This window comes from Pteronotus mesoamericanus, unplaced genomic scaffold (assembly GCF_021234165.1).
Source record: "Pteronotus mesoamericanus isolate MK-2021 breed Mesoamerican mustached bat unplaced genomic scaffold, CSHL_Meso_final contig_84, whole genome shotgun sequence".
Classification (NCBI taxonomy): domain Eukaryota; kingdom Metazoa; phylum Chordata; class Mammalia; order Chiroptera; family Mormoopidae; genus Pteronotus; species Pteronotus mesoamericanus.
Window position 1 is genome coordinate 965,355 of NW_026555267.1, and position 18,252 is coordinate 983,606.

At 47.0% G+C, this 18,252-nt stretch overlaps 1 protein-coding gene and 1 non-coding gene across 7 annotated transcripts; one reads left to right on the forward strand and one right to left on the reverse strand.

Moving 5' to 3' along the window:
- The first annotated feature begins 4,896 nt into the window (after positions 1 to 4,896).
- Positions 4,897 to 4,968, forward strand: TRNAQ-UUG (transfer RNA glutamine (anticodon UUG)). Its single transcript has one exon. It is a non-coding gene; the product is annotated as a tRNA-Gln (tRNA).
- A 10,141-nt stretch (positions 4,969 to 15,109) lies between these two features.
- On the reverse strand, positions 15,110 to 18,117 carry GNGT2 (G protein subunit gamma transducin 2). Of its 6 annotated transcripts, XM_054585365.1 has the most exons (4): positions 18,102 to 18,117; positions 17,603 to 17,918; positions 15,808 to 15,912; positions 15,110 to 15,361 (listed from the first exon to the last, which is right to left on the reverse strand). In XM_054585365.1, the coding sequence occupies exons 3-4, from the start codon at positions 15,889 to 15,891 to the stop codon at positions 15,236 to 15,238; spliced, it is 210 nt and encodes a 69-aa protein (XP_054441340.1). In that variant the 5' UTR covers positions 15,892 to 15,912; positions 17,603 to 17,918; positions 18,102 to 18,117; the 3' UTR covers positions 15,110 to 15,235. The 6 variants fall into 6 exon arrangements, with proteins under 6 accessions (XP_054441340.1, XP_054441342.1, XP_054441339.1 ...); XM_054585367.1 differs by lacking the exon at positions 18,102 to 18,117 and having other exon boundaries at positions 15,808 to 15,907; positions 17,603 to 18,015; XM_054585364.1 differs by lacking the exon at positions 18,102 to 18,117 and having other exon boundaries at positions 17,603 to 18,015.
- Between the last annotated feature and the right edge of the window lie 135 nt (positions 18,118 to 18,252).

Here is an 18,252-nt window from a genome sequence, read left to right on the forward strand (position 1 = left end):
AAAGAATATAACCAAATGACTAATGAGCATGTTTAAAGAAAAAAAAAAGATGTTCAACTTCATTAACCATCAGGAAACTGCAAATTCAAGCCACAAGGAGAGATCATTATACACCCACTAGAATGGCTTAATTTAAAAAACTATAATACCATCCATTAGCTAAGATGTGAAGCAACTGAAACTCTCATACACTGTTGGTGGGAATGTAAAACTGTACAGCCACATTGGCGAGCTGTTTGGTGGTTCCTGATAAATGTAAATGTATACTTAGCCTGTGACCCAGCAATTCCACTCCTAGGCACATATCTCAAACCAGAAAAATGTTTGCACAAGAATGGTCATAGTAGCTTTACTTATATCAGATCCAAGGTAGAAAAGACCCAAATTTCCATCAGCTGGAGAATGGACCAAGAAATTGGTATATTCATACAATGGACTCCTACTCAGCAATAAAAGCATGCTGTTGATATATAAAGTGCAATGGATGAATCTTGAACACATTGTTACCCCAAAACGGTATCATTTGTCTGGCTTTATTTTATATATATAAACTTTAAAATAGGCAAAAGTATTCTTTTGGTGATAGAAACGAAAGTAGTGATTTCAAGGGAACAGGGTAGGTAATGACTCAGAAAGGGCACCAGGGAATTTTCTGTGGTGATGAAACTCTTTATATCTTTAAATTAAAAAAATTATTTATCAATTATAATTTACATTTAATACAATTTTGTATTGGTTTCAGGTGTACAGCATCGTGGTCAGACAATTACACTTTACAAAATGCTCCCCCCGATATGCCCAGTGCCCACCGGGCACCGCACAGGGTTATTACAAGATAATGCTTTACATCTTAATTTAGGCAGTGGCCACACAGGTGCATACATATGTAAAACTGTGATTTCAGTTCAGAGCTGTGATTTTATTTTATGTAAACAATATCAATAAAATACCATTTAAAAAGGGTGAGATCTATTTTACATGTACTGTTATGGAACAACCGTCAAGCCATGGTACTCAGTAAATAAAACAAGATGCAGAACAATGTTTTCATTTTTTTAAAGAAAAGGAATATGCTTATACATGTATATTTTTATAAGAATAACATATCTCTAGAAGGAGAGTATCAGAAGTTACCTCTAAGTAAGAAGAGAAAATTTTCGTTGGGAACTTTAATTCAACTACGTATTTCCTTTTATACCCTTTGAATTTTGTATCATGCTCATGTATTACCTACTTAAATATTTTTTAAAATTTTAAGGAAAGAAAAAACAAGAAGGCTTTTTAAGTAACAAGCTATTATTAGGTTAAGTGCCAAAACAAAACATAAAATATATATATACACACACACATACACATACACACATATACAGTGAGGTGACTATGTAAACATGCATTTTTAAAAAAAAGGAAATGATTTTTGGCTGATATGGCTCAGTGGATTGAGCATCGGCCTGTGAACAAAAGGGCTGCTCTTTGGCTTGATTCCTGGCCAGGACACATGCCTGGGTTTCAGGCCAAGTCATCCCCCGAGCTGGGGGTGTCTAAGAGGCAACTTATGAGTGTTTCTCTTGCACATTGATGTTTCCCTCTCTCTCTGTCTCTCTCTCTTCCACTCTCTCTAAAAACAAATAAATACATTTTCAAAAAGCATTTTCAAAAAGGAAATGAAACACATCAAATGTTAGAAGTGCTTGTTGGCACTGTGGCTATTTTTAAATCTTTCTACTTTACTGCACTTTCTACATTTTCCATCATAAACGTTTTATGTTTATAATCTGAAAAGATAAAATAATTATTTTAAAAAGAGAAAATGAAAACACTCAAGAAAAAGATAAAATGTGGATGCTGCTTTGTTCAAAATAAGTGTATGGCCAGAGTTCTCCATCAAATTCTCCTGGGGAATGCCAGGCCCGGACCAGGGGGCTGGGTGTAGGGGTCGGGTGGGATAAGCTGGGAGACACAGGGCATCGCTTGTCACCGAGCAAAAGGAGGTGCTGATGGCTTGCCTGGCAGAGCCAGAGCCCCCAAGGCAAAATGGAGGATTTGTGGCAGGTGAGGACGCAGGGCCAAGCAGATTCTATCCTAGCACACTGTGAGTGGCCTCGGCATGGTTTAAGGAAATCGATTAACCTTGACGGTGAACATGAATACTTTTCATGTTAACTACTCAGAGGATCACGGTGCCTATTATTCCATTCATCATCTGTTTATACAGGCTCACAAGAAATTTGGGAGAATATCTTAAAAGTTCCTTATCCTGGACTTCACCCCTCTTTTCTTAAACCCTGGCCTCACTGTATTTTCCAGAGTACACTCCGCCTAAGTTCAGCCCTTAGACAGAAACCCGCCTCAGGCTACCCTTCCGCCTGGGTAGAGCCCTGACTCCTCCACACTAAGGGGCCACCTTGTGGAGGTTCAGAGTCTGTTCCCAAAGACGGCAAAGGCAGCTTTGGGATGTCATGCACCATGGATTTATGTTAAAAGAAGCTAGTTATGCTGGGAACACGGAGATTATATATTATCTCTGTTTTTCCTTGTCTCTGAGCACAAAATTGGAAAGTTGTTTCTTCCTTCTCAGTTCTCCTGGGCCTTCTAAAGGGGTTCAGTGAAGTGTTTGGTAAGACATTAACCACATTCAAAGATCAGCAAGTCCTGGGCCCCATCCCCAAAGGAATTCACAGGCCAGTCAAGGAAAGGAGAGAAGAAAGACAGGAGAGACTGAACCACAGAACACAATCACCTATAATCCCAGCGAGCGATGACAAAAGCTGTAAGGGAGGCGATCCTTCAATGCCACCCGAGGAGTGCATGAGCAGAAAGGTTTCAGCCGTGCTCTCATTTGGGCCGGTAAGATTTTTCTCAGGCTGAGAAAGAAGGAGGTGGGAACTGCAAAAGAAAGACTAGGGAATGGGAGTAGGGAGAAGTGGGAAGAGGAAGTCACTCCCTTACCCTTGTGCTGGACAGAAAGGACTATCTCCTACCCACTTTCAAAGGCTGTAATCATCACCCTTTAGGGTTTCTACAATAATTTTTGAAAATTAATTGCAATATACTTTCACAGAGCCCTTGTAAGAAGGAAATAGACGGGACAGCTGAGGCCTAGAGATGCTAAAGTCATTTGACATGAAGTCAATTCAATATTAAGTCACTCCAGCCTTAATAGATGGACACGTTTATCTCACCAAAGGAGTTCAAGGGGAGTTTGGTTCGGTCCTCAAAATGGAGAATTGTTAATATTTCTTTTGACAATATATAAGAGTTATATATATATTTTTCAAGCAATACAGAAAAATAGACCCTCATAAGTTTACTCCTCAGAGACATGTCATGAACAGACATTTTCCAATTTGGGCTAAGAAGGCTCTTGCCTGTATGAAACAGAAACAGACTTTGAGTGAGTACCTTAAGCAGAAAAGGGACTTATTGGAAGGAGGCCAGATAGCTCATAGCACCAGTGGGAAAGCAAAGTCAGGAAAATGGGCAAGAACAAAGGGGAACTAGGCAACCAGGAACCAAGCCAAGGTCAGGATCCTAGACAGTCTGGTTAGGATGCCACCTCTGCTGCCAGTGGACATGGCATGTCTGCCATCACTGCTCCTGTGACCCTGGGTATCACAGCCACCATCAGCAGCAGAACAAGTTCTAAAATGTCCTTGCTTCTGGATTCTAAGTCCGGCTGGCCAAGCTAAGGACACACACTTTCACTGTGGCTACCAGAAGCCAGGAGACAGCCCTGCTGTCACCAGGACCCACGCAATGCCTGATGCCTCAAGAAAGGGTCCGATGTCACAGAGCAAATAAATGGCAAATGTTTATTACATAGGCACACAGCTTTTCTGTTTGTATACATGGGATTTTATTATACTTACTCGCTGCTAAGTAGATTTTTGTTTTTGTTTTTGTTTAGGCCTGTATCTCTTTTTCATGTTAATACAATAACTTATCCCTTAAATTCCTGCACAGTATTTATCGTATAGTCAATATTTGTTTAATCAATGTTCATTTAATGGACATTTGGTGTCTATCCTTTACAATTATAAATAACACAGCTGAGACCATCCTGAACATTTGTCCCAGTGGTTCCTTAGATGAAGTTCCAAAAGTGAAATTGATGATTCAAGTGGCGTATAAATTTTATCTGTGGCCCGACTGACGTGAAGGAACGTTATCCATTTTTACTTTAACTAAAACTAAGGAGAAAATCCAAAAGGGACCGTCTCTTTCACTGATATGATTAACATACATGTTAAAAAGAATCACCTACCAAGTAGCTTTAAAAGTTGAGCCGGGAACTGGAAGTGAAACCTTCTGTGCAGAACTCTGCTGCTTCCAGCCACTTGAAACTCCAGGAATCTTTTGGGGTGCACTCCCTAGCCAGAAATTCGCGCCTGGAGCGCTCGGGCCTTGAACCGCGGTCCACTCACGTGCTAGTCCGCTTTCCTCCCCACTCGGCCAAAATATCGCCGTCAGAACACACGTTTGTAAATAAATAAATAAATAAGTAAATAAACAAGTACGGATCCCAGGATGCGGGCGCCGAGCTTCCCGCTGAGGGACTGGGAACTGGAAACGGCCTAGGCCTCCAGCCCGGCCCAGCAGCTCCGGCCGCGCCCACCTGAGAGCGCCCTCGCCAGCTTGCCGGACTCCCGGCTTCCTGGGACGTGCGGGACGGGACCCCGGGAGGACAGCAGGAAGAGGGGAAGCAAGAGACGACATCCCTGGACCAGGAACGTCGGGGACGCTGAAGCCCTCGTTTTCGCTTCCGCCCGCCCGCCCATGCCGCCTAGAGCCCAGCGCCCAGGTCAGGTGAACCCAACATCGGCCACCATTCTGTAAAAAGTCGGTCCTCTGGTTATATGGTTTGAGAAGACGCCCGGCCACATAAAGCAGCCAGCAGGTCCCATGGTGTAATGGTTAGCACTCTGGACTTTGAATCCAGCGATCCGAGTTCAAATCTCGGTGGGACCTCTCCACATTCTTTTGGTTCCGCAATCCCTGTTTTGGGGATAAATAGCGGCAAAGACCACTTCGAGCTGTGCCGTTGCCCCTGTGACCTACCGGACTGCAGTTTAGGGTCCCTCCCCTTCTCTCAAGATGCTTTCATTTCAGGGCCGGCCCATGGGTCTCAGTGCGCATGCGCAAGAGTCAGGCGGAGAAAAGGTGTCCTTGGGAGATTTTACGCTGGAGCCGACAGCCGGAAGAACCCGAGGGATCCCGGCCACCTGCTTCGGGCGAGCAACAGCGGCCGAGTGCGGTAGTTTTCTGTTGTGTTGTATAAACACGGACGAATGTACCCCGCCGAGCCTAGCGGAGCGCGTAGGAATGACAGGCTGGAGAGGAGGGTGTGGTTTGGGGATCAGTCTAGCTGTGAGTCGGTCAGATACTGAAGTGTGTGTGTCTGTTTTGGTATTCGCTGTATGGTACACAGTGATTTCTGTGTCTTTTTTCTTTTTCTACAGATTTTTAAACAGAAATGTTTTCAATTAAAGTTTGCATTCGGTATTAATTTTGTATTAGTTTCAAGTATACAACATAGTGGTTAGACAATCGTATACTTTACGTCCCTCCTGATATTTCCATTATTCAACTGGCACCATACATAGTTATTACATTATTATTGACTACTATCTGTACAATGTCTTTCTTTTTTTAATTTTAAAAATTGTTTTGGGAGAGAGAAACATCAATCTGTTGTTGCACTTATTTATGTGTTCATTGGTTGCTTCTTGTGTGTGTCCTGACCCGTGATCGAACCCAGAACCTTGGTGTAGCTGGATGACGCTCTAACTAACTGAGCTCCCTGGCCAGGGTACAATACCTTTCTTTAATTTTTTTTTTAATTGATTCCAGAGAGAGGGGAAGGGAGGGAAAAAGAGAGGGAGAGAAACATGAATGTGAGAGAGAAACATGGACTGGTTGCCTCTTGCACACACCCTAAATGGGAACTGAACCTGCAACCAAGGCATATGCCCTTGCCTCGGACCTTTCTGTTTGTGGGAGAAGGCCCAACTAACTGAGTCACACTGGCCAGCGTCATTCTGTGTCTTTCAATGAGCAAATCCTTAGTTAGTCTATCTGTTCTTCAATCTGTCTCAGCAGGTCAGGGTATCTCTCCTATTGGTTTCTCATCATATTGATGCACTATTTCTCCTGTGCAGAGAGAGTAGGGATCTCCATGTGGTTCACCAAGAGGGTTGAGCAAATCTCTATGCTGGCCTGACCAGGCCCACAGGATTTGCAGGAAACGGTGTACCTCTGGAATAGCAGGGGAAAGACATGCAAGGAGTGCTGTCTTCTTTGGATTGGCATCTGGGTTTGAGAGCTGTCTGTCCTTCTGGGATAAGTGACGAGGGAACCTGGTGACGCATTTGTGATCTCCCTAAGGGGTGATTGGCAGGCATTGTGGTTATAGTTCCTGCCCCTTGGGAAGATGCCATGGTAACAGAGAGGCTCCTCACATTGCTCTGAATCTGTCCCCTGAGCACCCCTCTCTCCACGGCACGCCACCCCGCACACTCCTTAAAGGTTGGAATGGATTTGTGTGTATGAGCCATCCCAGCCTCAAAAGTACCCAGGCATAAGAGGTGGGAGGACTTGCTCTACCAGATTTTAAAGCCTATTATCAACTGTAAACTATAGGAATTGATAGTGTGATACTGGTGCCAGGATACGGGTGCAAACCTACCAATGGAGCAGAACGAAGAGTCCAGATGCCGCCGACACATACTTGGACAAGTGACTTATGACAAAGGTAGCACAACAGGGCGCTGGACAATGGATCTACTTTTCAATAAATTATTCTGAGACAATGGATATCATCTAAAATATGAGACTAACTTACACTAAGCAGGGCAATAAATTCACTGTGAACTGTAGACCTTTGAAAGGAAAAGCAATAAAGCTTTTTTAAGACAATATAGGAGACTATTTTTATGACCTCAGGGTAGGGAAAATCTTAAGATACAGAATGTCCTAAAAGTTTGATATGTGTCATCATATTAATATGACAGTCTATGTTCTTCTTATCAAAGACCTCAAAAAGAAAGTGAAAAGGTAAGCCACAGAATAAGAAAAGGTATTTGGAATGCATAATGGACAAAGAACTTGTGTCTAGATCATATAAAGAACTCCTAAAAGTCAATAAGAGAAAAGAAAAACAACCTAATGAAAGCACAGCAGAAGACTCAAAATGGCACTTCACACACACACACACAGAAATTCAAAATAATATACATATTAAAAGATGCAAAGCACCATTAATCATCAGAAAAATGCAAATTAAAAGCTTAGTGAGCTAATGCTGCATGTTGTCCACAGAGAGGGACTCAGGATAAAAATCCTTAACTCTGAGCCAGCCTAATGCATTTGGAGGATCAGGTTCCATTCCAAGAATCACACAAAGACATTGATAAATTTCCACCTGCCCCTAACCGGCTGGGTGCGTTTGGGTAAGCAATTCAAATGTTCAGAAATTGTAAGTAACGTTTTCAATGTGAGGTGATGGATGTGTTAACTAAATTTGTCGTGGTAATCATTTTGAGATTTCATATATATATATATATCTCAAACCATTATGTTGTACACTTTATACAATGTCAATGTCAATTATATCTTAATAAGGCTGGAAAAAATTAAAAATAAATATTCTGAGCCTCATATGTAGAAGGACAGTAATGGTACCTTTTGCATAGCAGTGTTGCAAGAATTAGTACACTGGTAATTGAAAAGCCCTTTTTCTCTGCATCTGATCCACAGGAAGCTCAATAATGGTAACTGCTAGAAAGATAAGCAGAAGACTAAGGAAGCTCAGATTCTTGAGAAAAGAACACATGCTTGTATGGGGAAGAAAACAAACTTAGAGGGTTCCAACAGAGGCAGAGGGAGAACTCGTGGGTGGATGTTAGAGAGCCAAGTAGGAAGAACTTTCTAACAATTCTCTTCATAAATTCTCAGCTTCTGATGCCTGGAAATGTCTTGGTTTGGGGGGGGGGGAGGAATTTGAGGTCCAAGGTCTTTGTCACTTGGGGGTGTAGGAAGATTTCTGCTCTGAGTTGGAAGCTGGGCTCTTCAGATGTGGCCTTGCTTTCTGCTCTGAGGTTCAGTTCTGCCATGAACCCTCGCACCCGCTCAGGATTTTCCTCACGCCCACTCGGGACCTTTCTTATCCAGTGGCTTTCACCACTTTTTGTTGGTTGGTTGGTTTGTTTCTACCAAGATCCTCAGTAAGATATCTATTTCACATCACAAACCAGAATACATATACAGAAAACTGAAACAAAAGCTTAAGAAACAATATTCACCTTTATTACATGTAAAAGTACACTCATATTGTTTTTTATTTTTTAAAAGTTGGTTACAATCTACTAAATTGACTTCATAACTCATTAATGGTACTTAACCCACATTTAGTAAAACACTTAGGAGCCACCGCCATCCCTCCGGCCCCTCCTCTCCCACCTCCAGCTTCTCTGAAATGCCTCCACCTTTCCTTCTCTTTCCATCCCTTGTAGCTCAGGGCACAACCTCTCTCTCTTTGTTGCCAACGATCTGAGGAGACCCAATGGTTTTATTCCCTTGGAAGGCCCCCAAGAACAGCATTTTCCAGAAGATGGCGCCTGCAGCATGTTGTCCGGGGCCAGAGTCACCAGCAGAGGGCAGAGCGCCGAGACCGCTGGGGAAGCCAGGCCTCACGCTGGATTCATTCCCCGGGTAGTCCATTCATGATGTCCTTTGTTTATTTCTTGTACATCAGGTAGTGTATATATAACACTTACCACAATTCCCCCATGTAGTAAGCCTATAAGTGATATAACACCCATTTAACACCCATTTGTTGACCATGTTCTGGGAGCTGGAAACACAAAAATCAAAGACTGGACTCCTGCCCTCAAAGGGCTTGAACTCTTGACTGAAAAAATCGAAGACTAAAGTCAAGTATACAATGAAAAGCAACAGACCCAGGAGTATTCGTGGACACAAAGATAAGTGAAATCCAACTAGGTACGGTTAAAAAAGATCCAGACAAAAGCCCAGAACGGCATGTAAGTGCTACCATTTGTGTAAAAAGGGGGAGAGCATTTATATGTATTGGCCTGAATATGCATAAAACATCTCTGAAAGTTTACCTGAGAGACAGGTAACATCAGTTTCTCTGCAGGGGATACTAGGGGGAGAAAAGGAGGGAAGGGCTGTTCATTGTGTACCTTTTACACCGCTTGAATTCTGAACCACCTACTTTTGAATGACCTACTCATTCAGTCACGAAGGGCGGAGCCAGGAAAAACTTACCTGGAGTGATGCTTAAATCGAGGTGCGACTATATGAATTAGCTACATAAAGAAGCGGCATCTTGCTAAGGTGTTTCAGCGGGAGTCCTGGGGTGGGGGGCGGAGAGGTGAGCGGTGGGAGAGGCTGAGGCCCCGGGGGACCAGGGTCCGCTGCCCTGTGGATGGGGGAAGGGCCTTGGTGCTAAACCCAGAAGTCTTTTTGTTTTCTTTCCATTACAGTTGACATTCAATATTATTTTATTAAACCTAGAAGTCTTGACTTGGTCTTACAGGGAGTGAGTGTCAAGAAGGGTGGTGAGCAATGGAGCCAGAGAGAATACACTAGCAGCCAAGTGGAGTGTGGGGTGAAGGGGGGCCGTGTAGGAAAGGAGTTTCGCAGGAGCTGTTGGATCATGGGGCGAGAGACGATGCGTCCAGCTAATGACTTGGCAGAGGGAGCAAATGGGTGAACAGGTGAATGTGGGAGAGATGTAGAAGATAGGATCTCACGTATTTGCCTCTGATTATTTGGGACGGAGGGAGTGGGCAGGGAGGGGGATGTGCGCTGCGCTTCTTCTCCCGTCTCTCTCCTCTCCCGGCTTCCTTGGTTTCTCTTTCCTCAGCTCTGATGCCCGCAGGCGAAGAGTCAGCTGCTTCACCCATTTCCGTGGTCTGCTAGAGAACAGGAAAATCAGAGGGGACAAGGGGACCGCTGAGCTGCCCCCTCTACTCCAGCTTCAGAAGTGGGGAGAGGAGCGCAGGGAGGAGGATGGTCTGGGTGCTACTTTGAACCCCGCCCTAAATCCTGCCCCTAGAGGAGCCTCCCACCTATTACACCAGGCCTGGGCTTGGGTCTCCCTACACAGGACTAGATCCAGAAGAGGTAGGGCCCAGTTACAGAAAGAAAGTGTGGGGTCCCTGTCCAAAAATTAAGAATTTCAAGGTGGCTACAGCAGTGTTAAACCAAACACCGGCCCTTCTAAGCAGGAGGCCCGATGTACCTCCTGGCTAGTGAGCGCAGGTGGACCACACCCAGAAAGCTGGTTGCATCCTCAGGCCTGAAGCTCATAGGGAATAAAGAGGCAGGAGGCTCTGACTAACTTTCCCGGAGGCCTTCAGGTCACGGTGGGTAGTCAAACTCTGCCTAAGGCACCAAGATGCCCTGCAGACAAGAGCTCATCCCTCCAGTCGGCAGGGGTGAGATCTGGGAGGCGCCAGGGTCGGGGGTGGGGAGGGCTGGACTGTCTGATTCACTAGGAAACATTGCAGCCTCCGCCAGCTTCAGAAGCTGATCCCTGAATTTACCCGCCAGCTGTTCCCCTCTTGCCTCCCCTTCTTCTAAAGCTCCCATCCTGGGAGTCTTCCCTGAACATGTGCAAGGAAGGTGATAGAGAATTCGAACTCTGAGAATTACTCAGGTTTATGTAGGTTGACCAGGGAATCAAGAGCATTCCCCTCCCATCCTCCCTTTTCCTGACTTGACATCATTTCACAGCTCAGGATCATCAGTTTCAGTCATCCAGCCTCTGCTGGTGGCCTCATCTCTCCGACCTTCCCTTCTGGTCTTTCTCATGGCCCTCCTTCTTCCATCCCAGCCCTAGTTGCTGATGTTCTCTAAGTTCTATTTTTAGCCTCTTCTTGCTTGGATCCAAGCAGCCATCTTGGGCGGTGTCCCCTACTTTTGTCCTATCAGCGGTCACCTCTCAGCAATTCTCAGCAGGGCTCAAGGGAAGGGAGGAGAATCCTGGGGGAATCATCTAGAGTCACCTGGGGAAGTGGCATCACCACTCACTCAGTCATCCCAGAAAGACACTTGAAGTCACCCTTGAAGTTCCTGGCCATCCTCCAACATTTAATCCCTAACCCTGAAAATTTTCTTTCCTAATCATTTCTCCAATTCATTACCTTGTCTCTGTTCTTAATCCACCTTCCTGATTCAGTTCCTAATGACACCTGAGTGCCTGGATCCCAGTGATTCCACTGTCTCTGGGAGCTACCCTTCCCAGGGGAGTCATCAGGGACAGGAATCCCTTCTTCTGATTCCTGGGAAACAGTTAAAATTCTGGTCAGATGATCAGGTCATAGAGGACAATTGAAGGACTAAAGAAATGATATTGGGAGGGAGCTATATAGCTGGTCCCCTTAGGGAGAGCTCAGAGTCTGAAAATATTCAAGTGACATGAACAGGTTTACCAGAAGTCTCCCTGCACAGGAGGCTCTTTATGATCCTATTGGGGCCCTAGCTGGTGCGTCTCAGTAGATGGAATGCCGGTCTGCAAACCCAAAAATCATTGGTTCAATTCCCCATCAGGGCACATGCCTGGGTTGCAGGCCGGGTCCCAAGTTGGGGGCATGCTAGAGGCAAACAGAGGCAACTGATCGTTGTATCACTTATGCATTGATGTTTCTCTCCCTCTCTTTCTCCCTCCCTTTCTCTCACTCTAAAAATAAATAAATAAAATATTTTTAAAAAAGAAAAAGAAAAATAGAACCCTGCTGGCCTGGCTGGGGCTCATGAAACTAAGCAGCCAGAGAGGCAGGAACAGAGCTTATGCATGAGTGGACAAGCATGGGCATTCCTTCGTCAAGGCCAGTGCAACTCTACCAACGAGCCAGCAATGGTAACAGCTCTGAGCCCCTCATATAGCAGCCGACCTCAGGACAACCTGCCAGTTCTCTGGTGGCAGGTCAATGGAGGGGACAGAAGGTTGTCACTGGAATAGGCACTTATTCGGAATTGGATGTGCATTCCTTGCCTGTTGTGTGCTGCCATCTGTGAACTTATGGAATGTCTTCTAGAGGCTGTGGTGTCCTAGACCCTACTATCTCCTAGAAGCTCTTCCCAGCAAAGGACACTAAAGATGATGTGGATCCAGGAACAGGAAAATGACACTAGTGGAAAAGCTAGGGAAATTCAAATAAAATCTGGAGCTTAGTTAACAGTATTGTACCAATGTTAATTTCTTAGTTTTAATGAAAGTATCATGGTTATGTAAGATATTAACATTAGAGGAAGCTGGGTAAAAGGCACATGGGAATTCTGTACTAGATTTGCAACTCTCTGTAAATCTAAAATTATTTCGAAATGAAACTACTGAGTTTTTAAAAAGAAGTAAGGCAAGGGGCTAAGGTCAACAGGATCTGCTGATCTCGCCATGTGCCCACCACCTGGAAGCTGGTAGCTTTACATAATTACAGGCCGGCCTGGTAAAGCCCGGATTCGGTGCCAGCAAGGGGACATCACCTTGCAAAGATGGGGCGCTGTCAGAGGCTGCCAAGTGTGCTCTGAACTGAACCAGTCACAGCAGAGTGGGCTTTTCTTTCAAGGCTAAAAAACTCAAAGGCGGGATAGAAGTGGGGATGGGTGGCTTCGATTACATCAACGACTGGCTCTCACTGTGATCATTGATCATTCTCGTCTTCTCAACTTGCTAACGTGATGGTCCAAACATGCAAGGAAGGAATGCTGCCACCTTTGCACAAAATAATAGTTCTTTTGAAGTGGAAGCTGAGAATGCCCTCAGCCATTTGAAGTTCCTTCTGGAACTAGAAAAACAAAGAGAAAAGGAGCTCAGAGTGTTGGACCCTCCTGTGGCCAGGAGGCATACGGGAGGAGCCAGAGGGGCCCCTGGAGCTCCGTGCCCTAAGTATAGGTGCTATTTTACCCAGAGCCCCACCCAGGGGGGAAACTCCTCAGGAACAGAGGTTGGATTCCCCCCCACCCAACCATCCACTTCAACCAGTGAGATTGTGCCTGAAGGCAGTGACCAAGGACCAGCGGGTGGAAGAAGGAAGCCACAGCCATTTGGTCCACAGCCCTGTGACTGCAGCCTCGTTTGTTTTTCCTTTCTTACTGCCATAGCCATAGGGAATAGTTACCCTTCCCCATTTCAAAAATCAACTATTATTGTATTTAAATGTTTTGTCTTTCTCATTCCTCGTCTTTCCCTCCTTTCGAGCACAGCACATGGAGGGTGGCTAAATTTATTTCAGGCTGCAGAATGGTGAACTGGGAAAGAAATGGGCCCTGCTGGGGAGATGCTGGATTCTGCCCAGCAGCCTGTGGTCCCACCTTGAGCAGGGCATGCCCGTGGGCCGTGGCCTCTGGGAGGGGAGGCTGAGTGAGCGTGCAGCTGTGTTCTCACTGTATTGGGTCACGTTTGTTTTCAGATAACTTGCTTTCAATCCTCTAATAATCTCCCAAGCCAGAAACTTGGACTTCATCCTTGACAACTCCCTCTCCTCACGAGATGGCAAGACCCGGAAACTTTATTTCCCAAAGAACTCTTCACCCCATCTCCCTTTTGAGCTTTACGGCCACTCCCCTAATTCACAGCTCCCCTGACCTACCAATCACCTCCATGTCCCTCTGCCTCTACTTTCCCCTTTCAGTCTTCCCGAAAGCCAATTTCCTTCTAAATGCAAGCATTACCCACTCGCTCCCAGCAGACAAGGTTGTTTAGTACAGCAAACAAGACCCCTCAGGTCACTGTCAACCCCACCTCTTTAACAACAAATCCTAGAGACCTAGGCTTATCTCTTGACATTCGAACAACTCCAATCTGATGGGTGTTTGGATTCAAACCTTCCTCCCTCTCCCCACATTTATGTCTCTGATTCTACTGTACCTTCAACTAGGTTTGGCACCCATCACAACTTAACTCTTTGGGGCATCACTTCCTGGGTTAGGTAGCCCTCCTATGGGTTCCCATCACAACCCACACAGACCTCTTTGATGTTGCACTGAACGCGCTGTATTGTGAGTGTATGTCTCTGGCTCCTTCATTGTATCCCCATCCCTTAGTGGGATCCAGCCTCCCTTCTGCTAAGCAAAGCCTGTCTCTCCACTACTTAAATATCTTCCTAGGCTTTGCATTCCTCTAAGGGTGAAGAGAAAGTTCTTACCTGAGCTCTAGACACAGTCCTTCAATGGTGACCCAGTCTCCCTCCCCAACCTCAAGTGTAACCACTTCCTGTTGTTGCCCCTCGCCCCACTGGCCTGCCACAGTTCAGGGTACATTGTTTATTGCTCTGGATGTCTGTCTGCCTGGTGTGTGTGTCTACACTGCCCTTGACTTTCCTTCCCCCATAGTAACACTTACTGATTTAACTGTAAACTCTCTTTTTAAAATTCTCACCTGAAGATATGCTTATTGATTCTTTAGAGAGAGAGAAAGGGGGAGGGAGAGAGAAAGAAATATCAATTGGTTGCCTCTGTCTGTGCTCCCATGGGTAGTCAAAACCACAACCCAAGCACATGCCCTCACCCTTTTGGTACATGGGACGGCACTCCAACCAGCTGAGCCACCTGTCCAGGGCTTAATTGCAAACTCTTTGTTTCACGTCTTCTCTGCTAAATTCCATGAAAACAGGAGCCACATTAGTCCTACTCACTCTTCTCTCCCTGAGGCCTGGGGTGCAACAGGCCCTCACTCATATTAAATAAATGATGAGATCATGACTTCACAACCTCTCTGAGTTATCAGGCCCATCAGGTGATCTAACTGACTAGCAGGAGGGCCAAAGACTGGACACAGATGGGGAAGAAGGACCTCCCATCTCCAGCCAGCAATCCAAACGCCTCTGATGGAAATGCTGGATCCTAGGAAAAGAGTGGAGGGGACAAATGGGAGAGGTTCTGAGGAGGAGTAAACGTCTCCTGAGGCCTGTCCCCAGGGGTCTCAGGGTATCGTAGGTGCTTCAGACCCCACCACTCATGGGACGAGGGAAGAGCAGACTGTTTCCAAGTGGGATCAACAGGGATGCCTCAGGCAGAGGAAATAATGGCAGAAAAGAGTTGAAAGTGGGGTTGAGGAAATGAATTCACCATGCATGCAGCCAGGTATCTTTACTCATTCCATGACTAAAAGAAAGAGGAAGTTCACTGATTCTCTGGGTGCCCAGGACAGTTGGTTCTGGGTGAGGAGCGGGTTGAGGAGGGCCGGTCAAGGTGAGGGGCTCTGGCGCCGTCAGCTTATCATACAAGTGCCTTTCTCCTTGAAGGGGTTCTTGTCTTCGGGGATGCCTTTGAGAAGAGGGTCGTTTCCTGCTTGGGCCTCCACATAATTCTTAATTTCCTTTCCTGTCATGGAAATCTGCGAGGAAGCAAAGCAAGTTTCCAACCCTTGTTTATTGCTCAGGATCCCTGACTCGGTCAGTCCCAAGGAAACCGGCATCTGGGCAGGGTGGAGGCTGCGGCCAGGGAGGAGAAAGGTGAAAGGGGCAGGCAGGTGCTGAGAGGGTGGTGGCTCCGTGGCCAGAACCACAAAGCCTGACTTGCCGGCAGGGGAATCTGGGCCAGGCCCAGATCAGAGACGGTGGGACAGGCTCAGAGGCTGTCTCCCGTGCACCTCCATGGGGTCAAAGCCCTGCCTCCTTCCACATCCTACCCCATCCCAGAGGCGCCTCTTGCCCTGTCTTCTGCCCTGGAGAGACCCCCCGCCCCACACTGCATTGTCCATTGCTTCTTGCTTCTAGTCCCAGCTCCATGAGAAACAAAGGGATGGAGAAATGGGAGCAGGGAGGGGAAGAGGAGGCTCACCAGGGCCCTTGGGTTCTTCACTTCCTTCTTCAGCTGCTCCACCTCCATCCTCAGTAGCTCCTTCTCACTGAGCTCCTGGGCCATCCCGCCCTGGAGAGACCTGGCCTTGGAAAGGATTTCGTGGCCAAAATTGCACCCCCCCCCCGGGTTCCCGCAGCCCCCCCTCCACACTCTGCACATCTCAACTTCTACCCTCTTCCCTGCCATGTCCCTCGGTTCAGGCCCCTCGTTGTTCACTGCAACCCCCCACCCCCCCGCCACATCATGCGTCCAGATTTAGGAGGTGAGGATGCTCCCAATCTGATGGGGGAGGCACCATCTCTGCTCCTCAGTAAGGACCTGTCTATGGAGGAAACAGGAATCAGAGCACAAGGAAGGGAGAGGAAACTTATTTCAGTGAGGCAGATTCGGGAAGCAAAGTTACTGTTGCATGTATGATACAGGCAGGAGTTTTAAGGAAACTATGGGTCCTGTCCCAGGAGAGGGAACCCCAGTGGTTCAGAGAAGGGCTCTGGAGCCTGTTGGACTCCAGATCCCAGCTCTGCTGCTTCCAATCTGTGAGGCCTTAGGCAAGTCGCTCAGCCTCCTTGGGTCTTAGTTTCCCCATCTGTACAATAGGTATAATAATAGTACCTACCTCATATGAGCATTGTGAGTACCAAAAAAAACAATGCATATAAAACATTTTAATACACTACCTGGCACATAATGAACATAATACATTTATTATTATTACCATCATCATTATCATCATCAACATCATGATTACACAATTATCTGGAAGGCCTGTCTGGTGCCTAACCTCAATCACTCTAAGACTAGACCCCAGCCCAGTACAGCCTCAGCCCCTCTCACCTGCCAAGAAAGAGCGTGCACTTCAAATCACTTTTGCCCGACCCAGACAAGATGGTGTTGGAGCCTCCCAGCTCCTCATCAGCTGAAAGTCTTTGGAGAAAGCAGATGGTCTGGAAGCCCAAAGCTCCGATGCCTAAGCTGATCAGAGGCTCAAGGTTCTAAGCGCTTCCGTCAGCTTGAGCCTCCAAGCTCTCACTGCCACCAGAGCAGACACCCTGCCCCCTGCATGAATTCCCCTCCTCTAGTGACCCCTCTGGCTCAGAGCCTGTTTCCCCAGTTCTCATCATGCTCCTCTCCCCCTGCTTTCCCTCCAGAGCCCTCCCCTCCCTTCCCCTCCCCTATCTCTGACACTGCACTTTCTTGCTTTCTTCTTAGCGAGGCAAGCCCTAGATCAGCTCCTTAATTTCCTTCGCCCAGGAAGCCTTTGCATCCTCAGTTGGAGCCTCATGATTTCACTTTATAAGTTTCTCCCAGGTCACTCTTTGTTCAATCATTCAATCAAAATGTGCTCACATAGGATGGTATGTCAATTAGCACTTGGGGCATAGCCACGTCTAATGCCCTGTCCCTGCTTCTTGGCTTCCATGCCTCCCTCTGAGCCCTGGGCGTGGGTCTGCCCCAGCATAGGGCACTTGTCCTGATCTTTCTCTTGGGACACCTCCCAGGACCACCCAAGATGCCAGCCTGTGAGCTCCTGCTCAGGCTGACTCCTGTCCAATGACAAGGCTACCCTCTCGAGGAGCAGATGTTAAGGGACCGATGTGGTCAGTGAGCGATCCTCTTTTTCTCCTGCCTCTAGGATGACAGGCTGGGTGCTGGGAGGGGTAGGGAGCCATCCTAACTTCCCCTGCTCCAGGGTTTCTAAGGATCTGAGATCAGGACAGGACCCTGGGAGCCATTTAGTCCAACTCCTGGTTAGTGCAGGGAATAGGGCACCTACCTCCTGAGGCTGGCTCAGGGCTCAGTCCACCGCTGCTTCCTAAACCCGACCAGTTCCTCTGGAATTTGAACCTGGTGCTTCTCAAAGCCAAGTCCTTTCTGTAGTCTGATCTGAATGCCTCACCCTGTACTCGGTCTGTTTTGCCTTATCTCGCCTCCATCAGGCACCGAGCGTGTACATCAGATCTTCCTTGCGTGTAACCCTGCAGAGGCTTGGTAATGCTTTGCATGGCACCACTGGCTGTATCTTCCTGGTATCCAGCCTGATTCCTCTTGCTGTTGCATTGTCTGTTTTCCATTGTTGCTGTTCCGCCATCCTGCAGGCCCCCAGCACGACTGGTCTCCATATCCTCTCCACCCTCCACTCTCCTGTCCCTTGGTGACTCATCTCTGGGCTTCCCAAGGAAGCACCCACCCTCTGTCCTTTCCTCCCCTTCCATGAGTGGAAAATCCATCTCCACCCCCGGAGAGCAAGCCAACCCCCTTCCTCCGCAACCTACCCCTGCCCCCCAACAGTTTCCTCTCCAGGCCCACGGAGTAATCACAGGCACCCCGACCTTGGCTTCCTCTGCTGGGAGGGATTGGGGGGCTGGGCCCCCAAAGGGGCCACTGCCTCCCCACTTCCTCTGGGCAGGGGACAGAAAGGCGCAG

What these genes read in the sequence shown, in the direction of transcription:
- GNGT2 (XM_054585365.1), bottom strand. Translation starts at nt 15,891, where the DNA reads ATGGCCCAGGAGCTCAGTGAGAAGGAGCTACTGAGGATGGAGGTGGAG. An exon ending in TGAAGAACCCAAGGGCCCTG is followed by an intron (nt 15,362 to 15,807) that starts GTGAGCCTCCTC and finishes GCTTCCTCGCAG; the next exon opens with ATTTCCATGACAGGAAAGGA.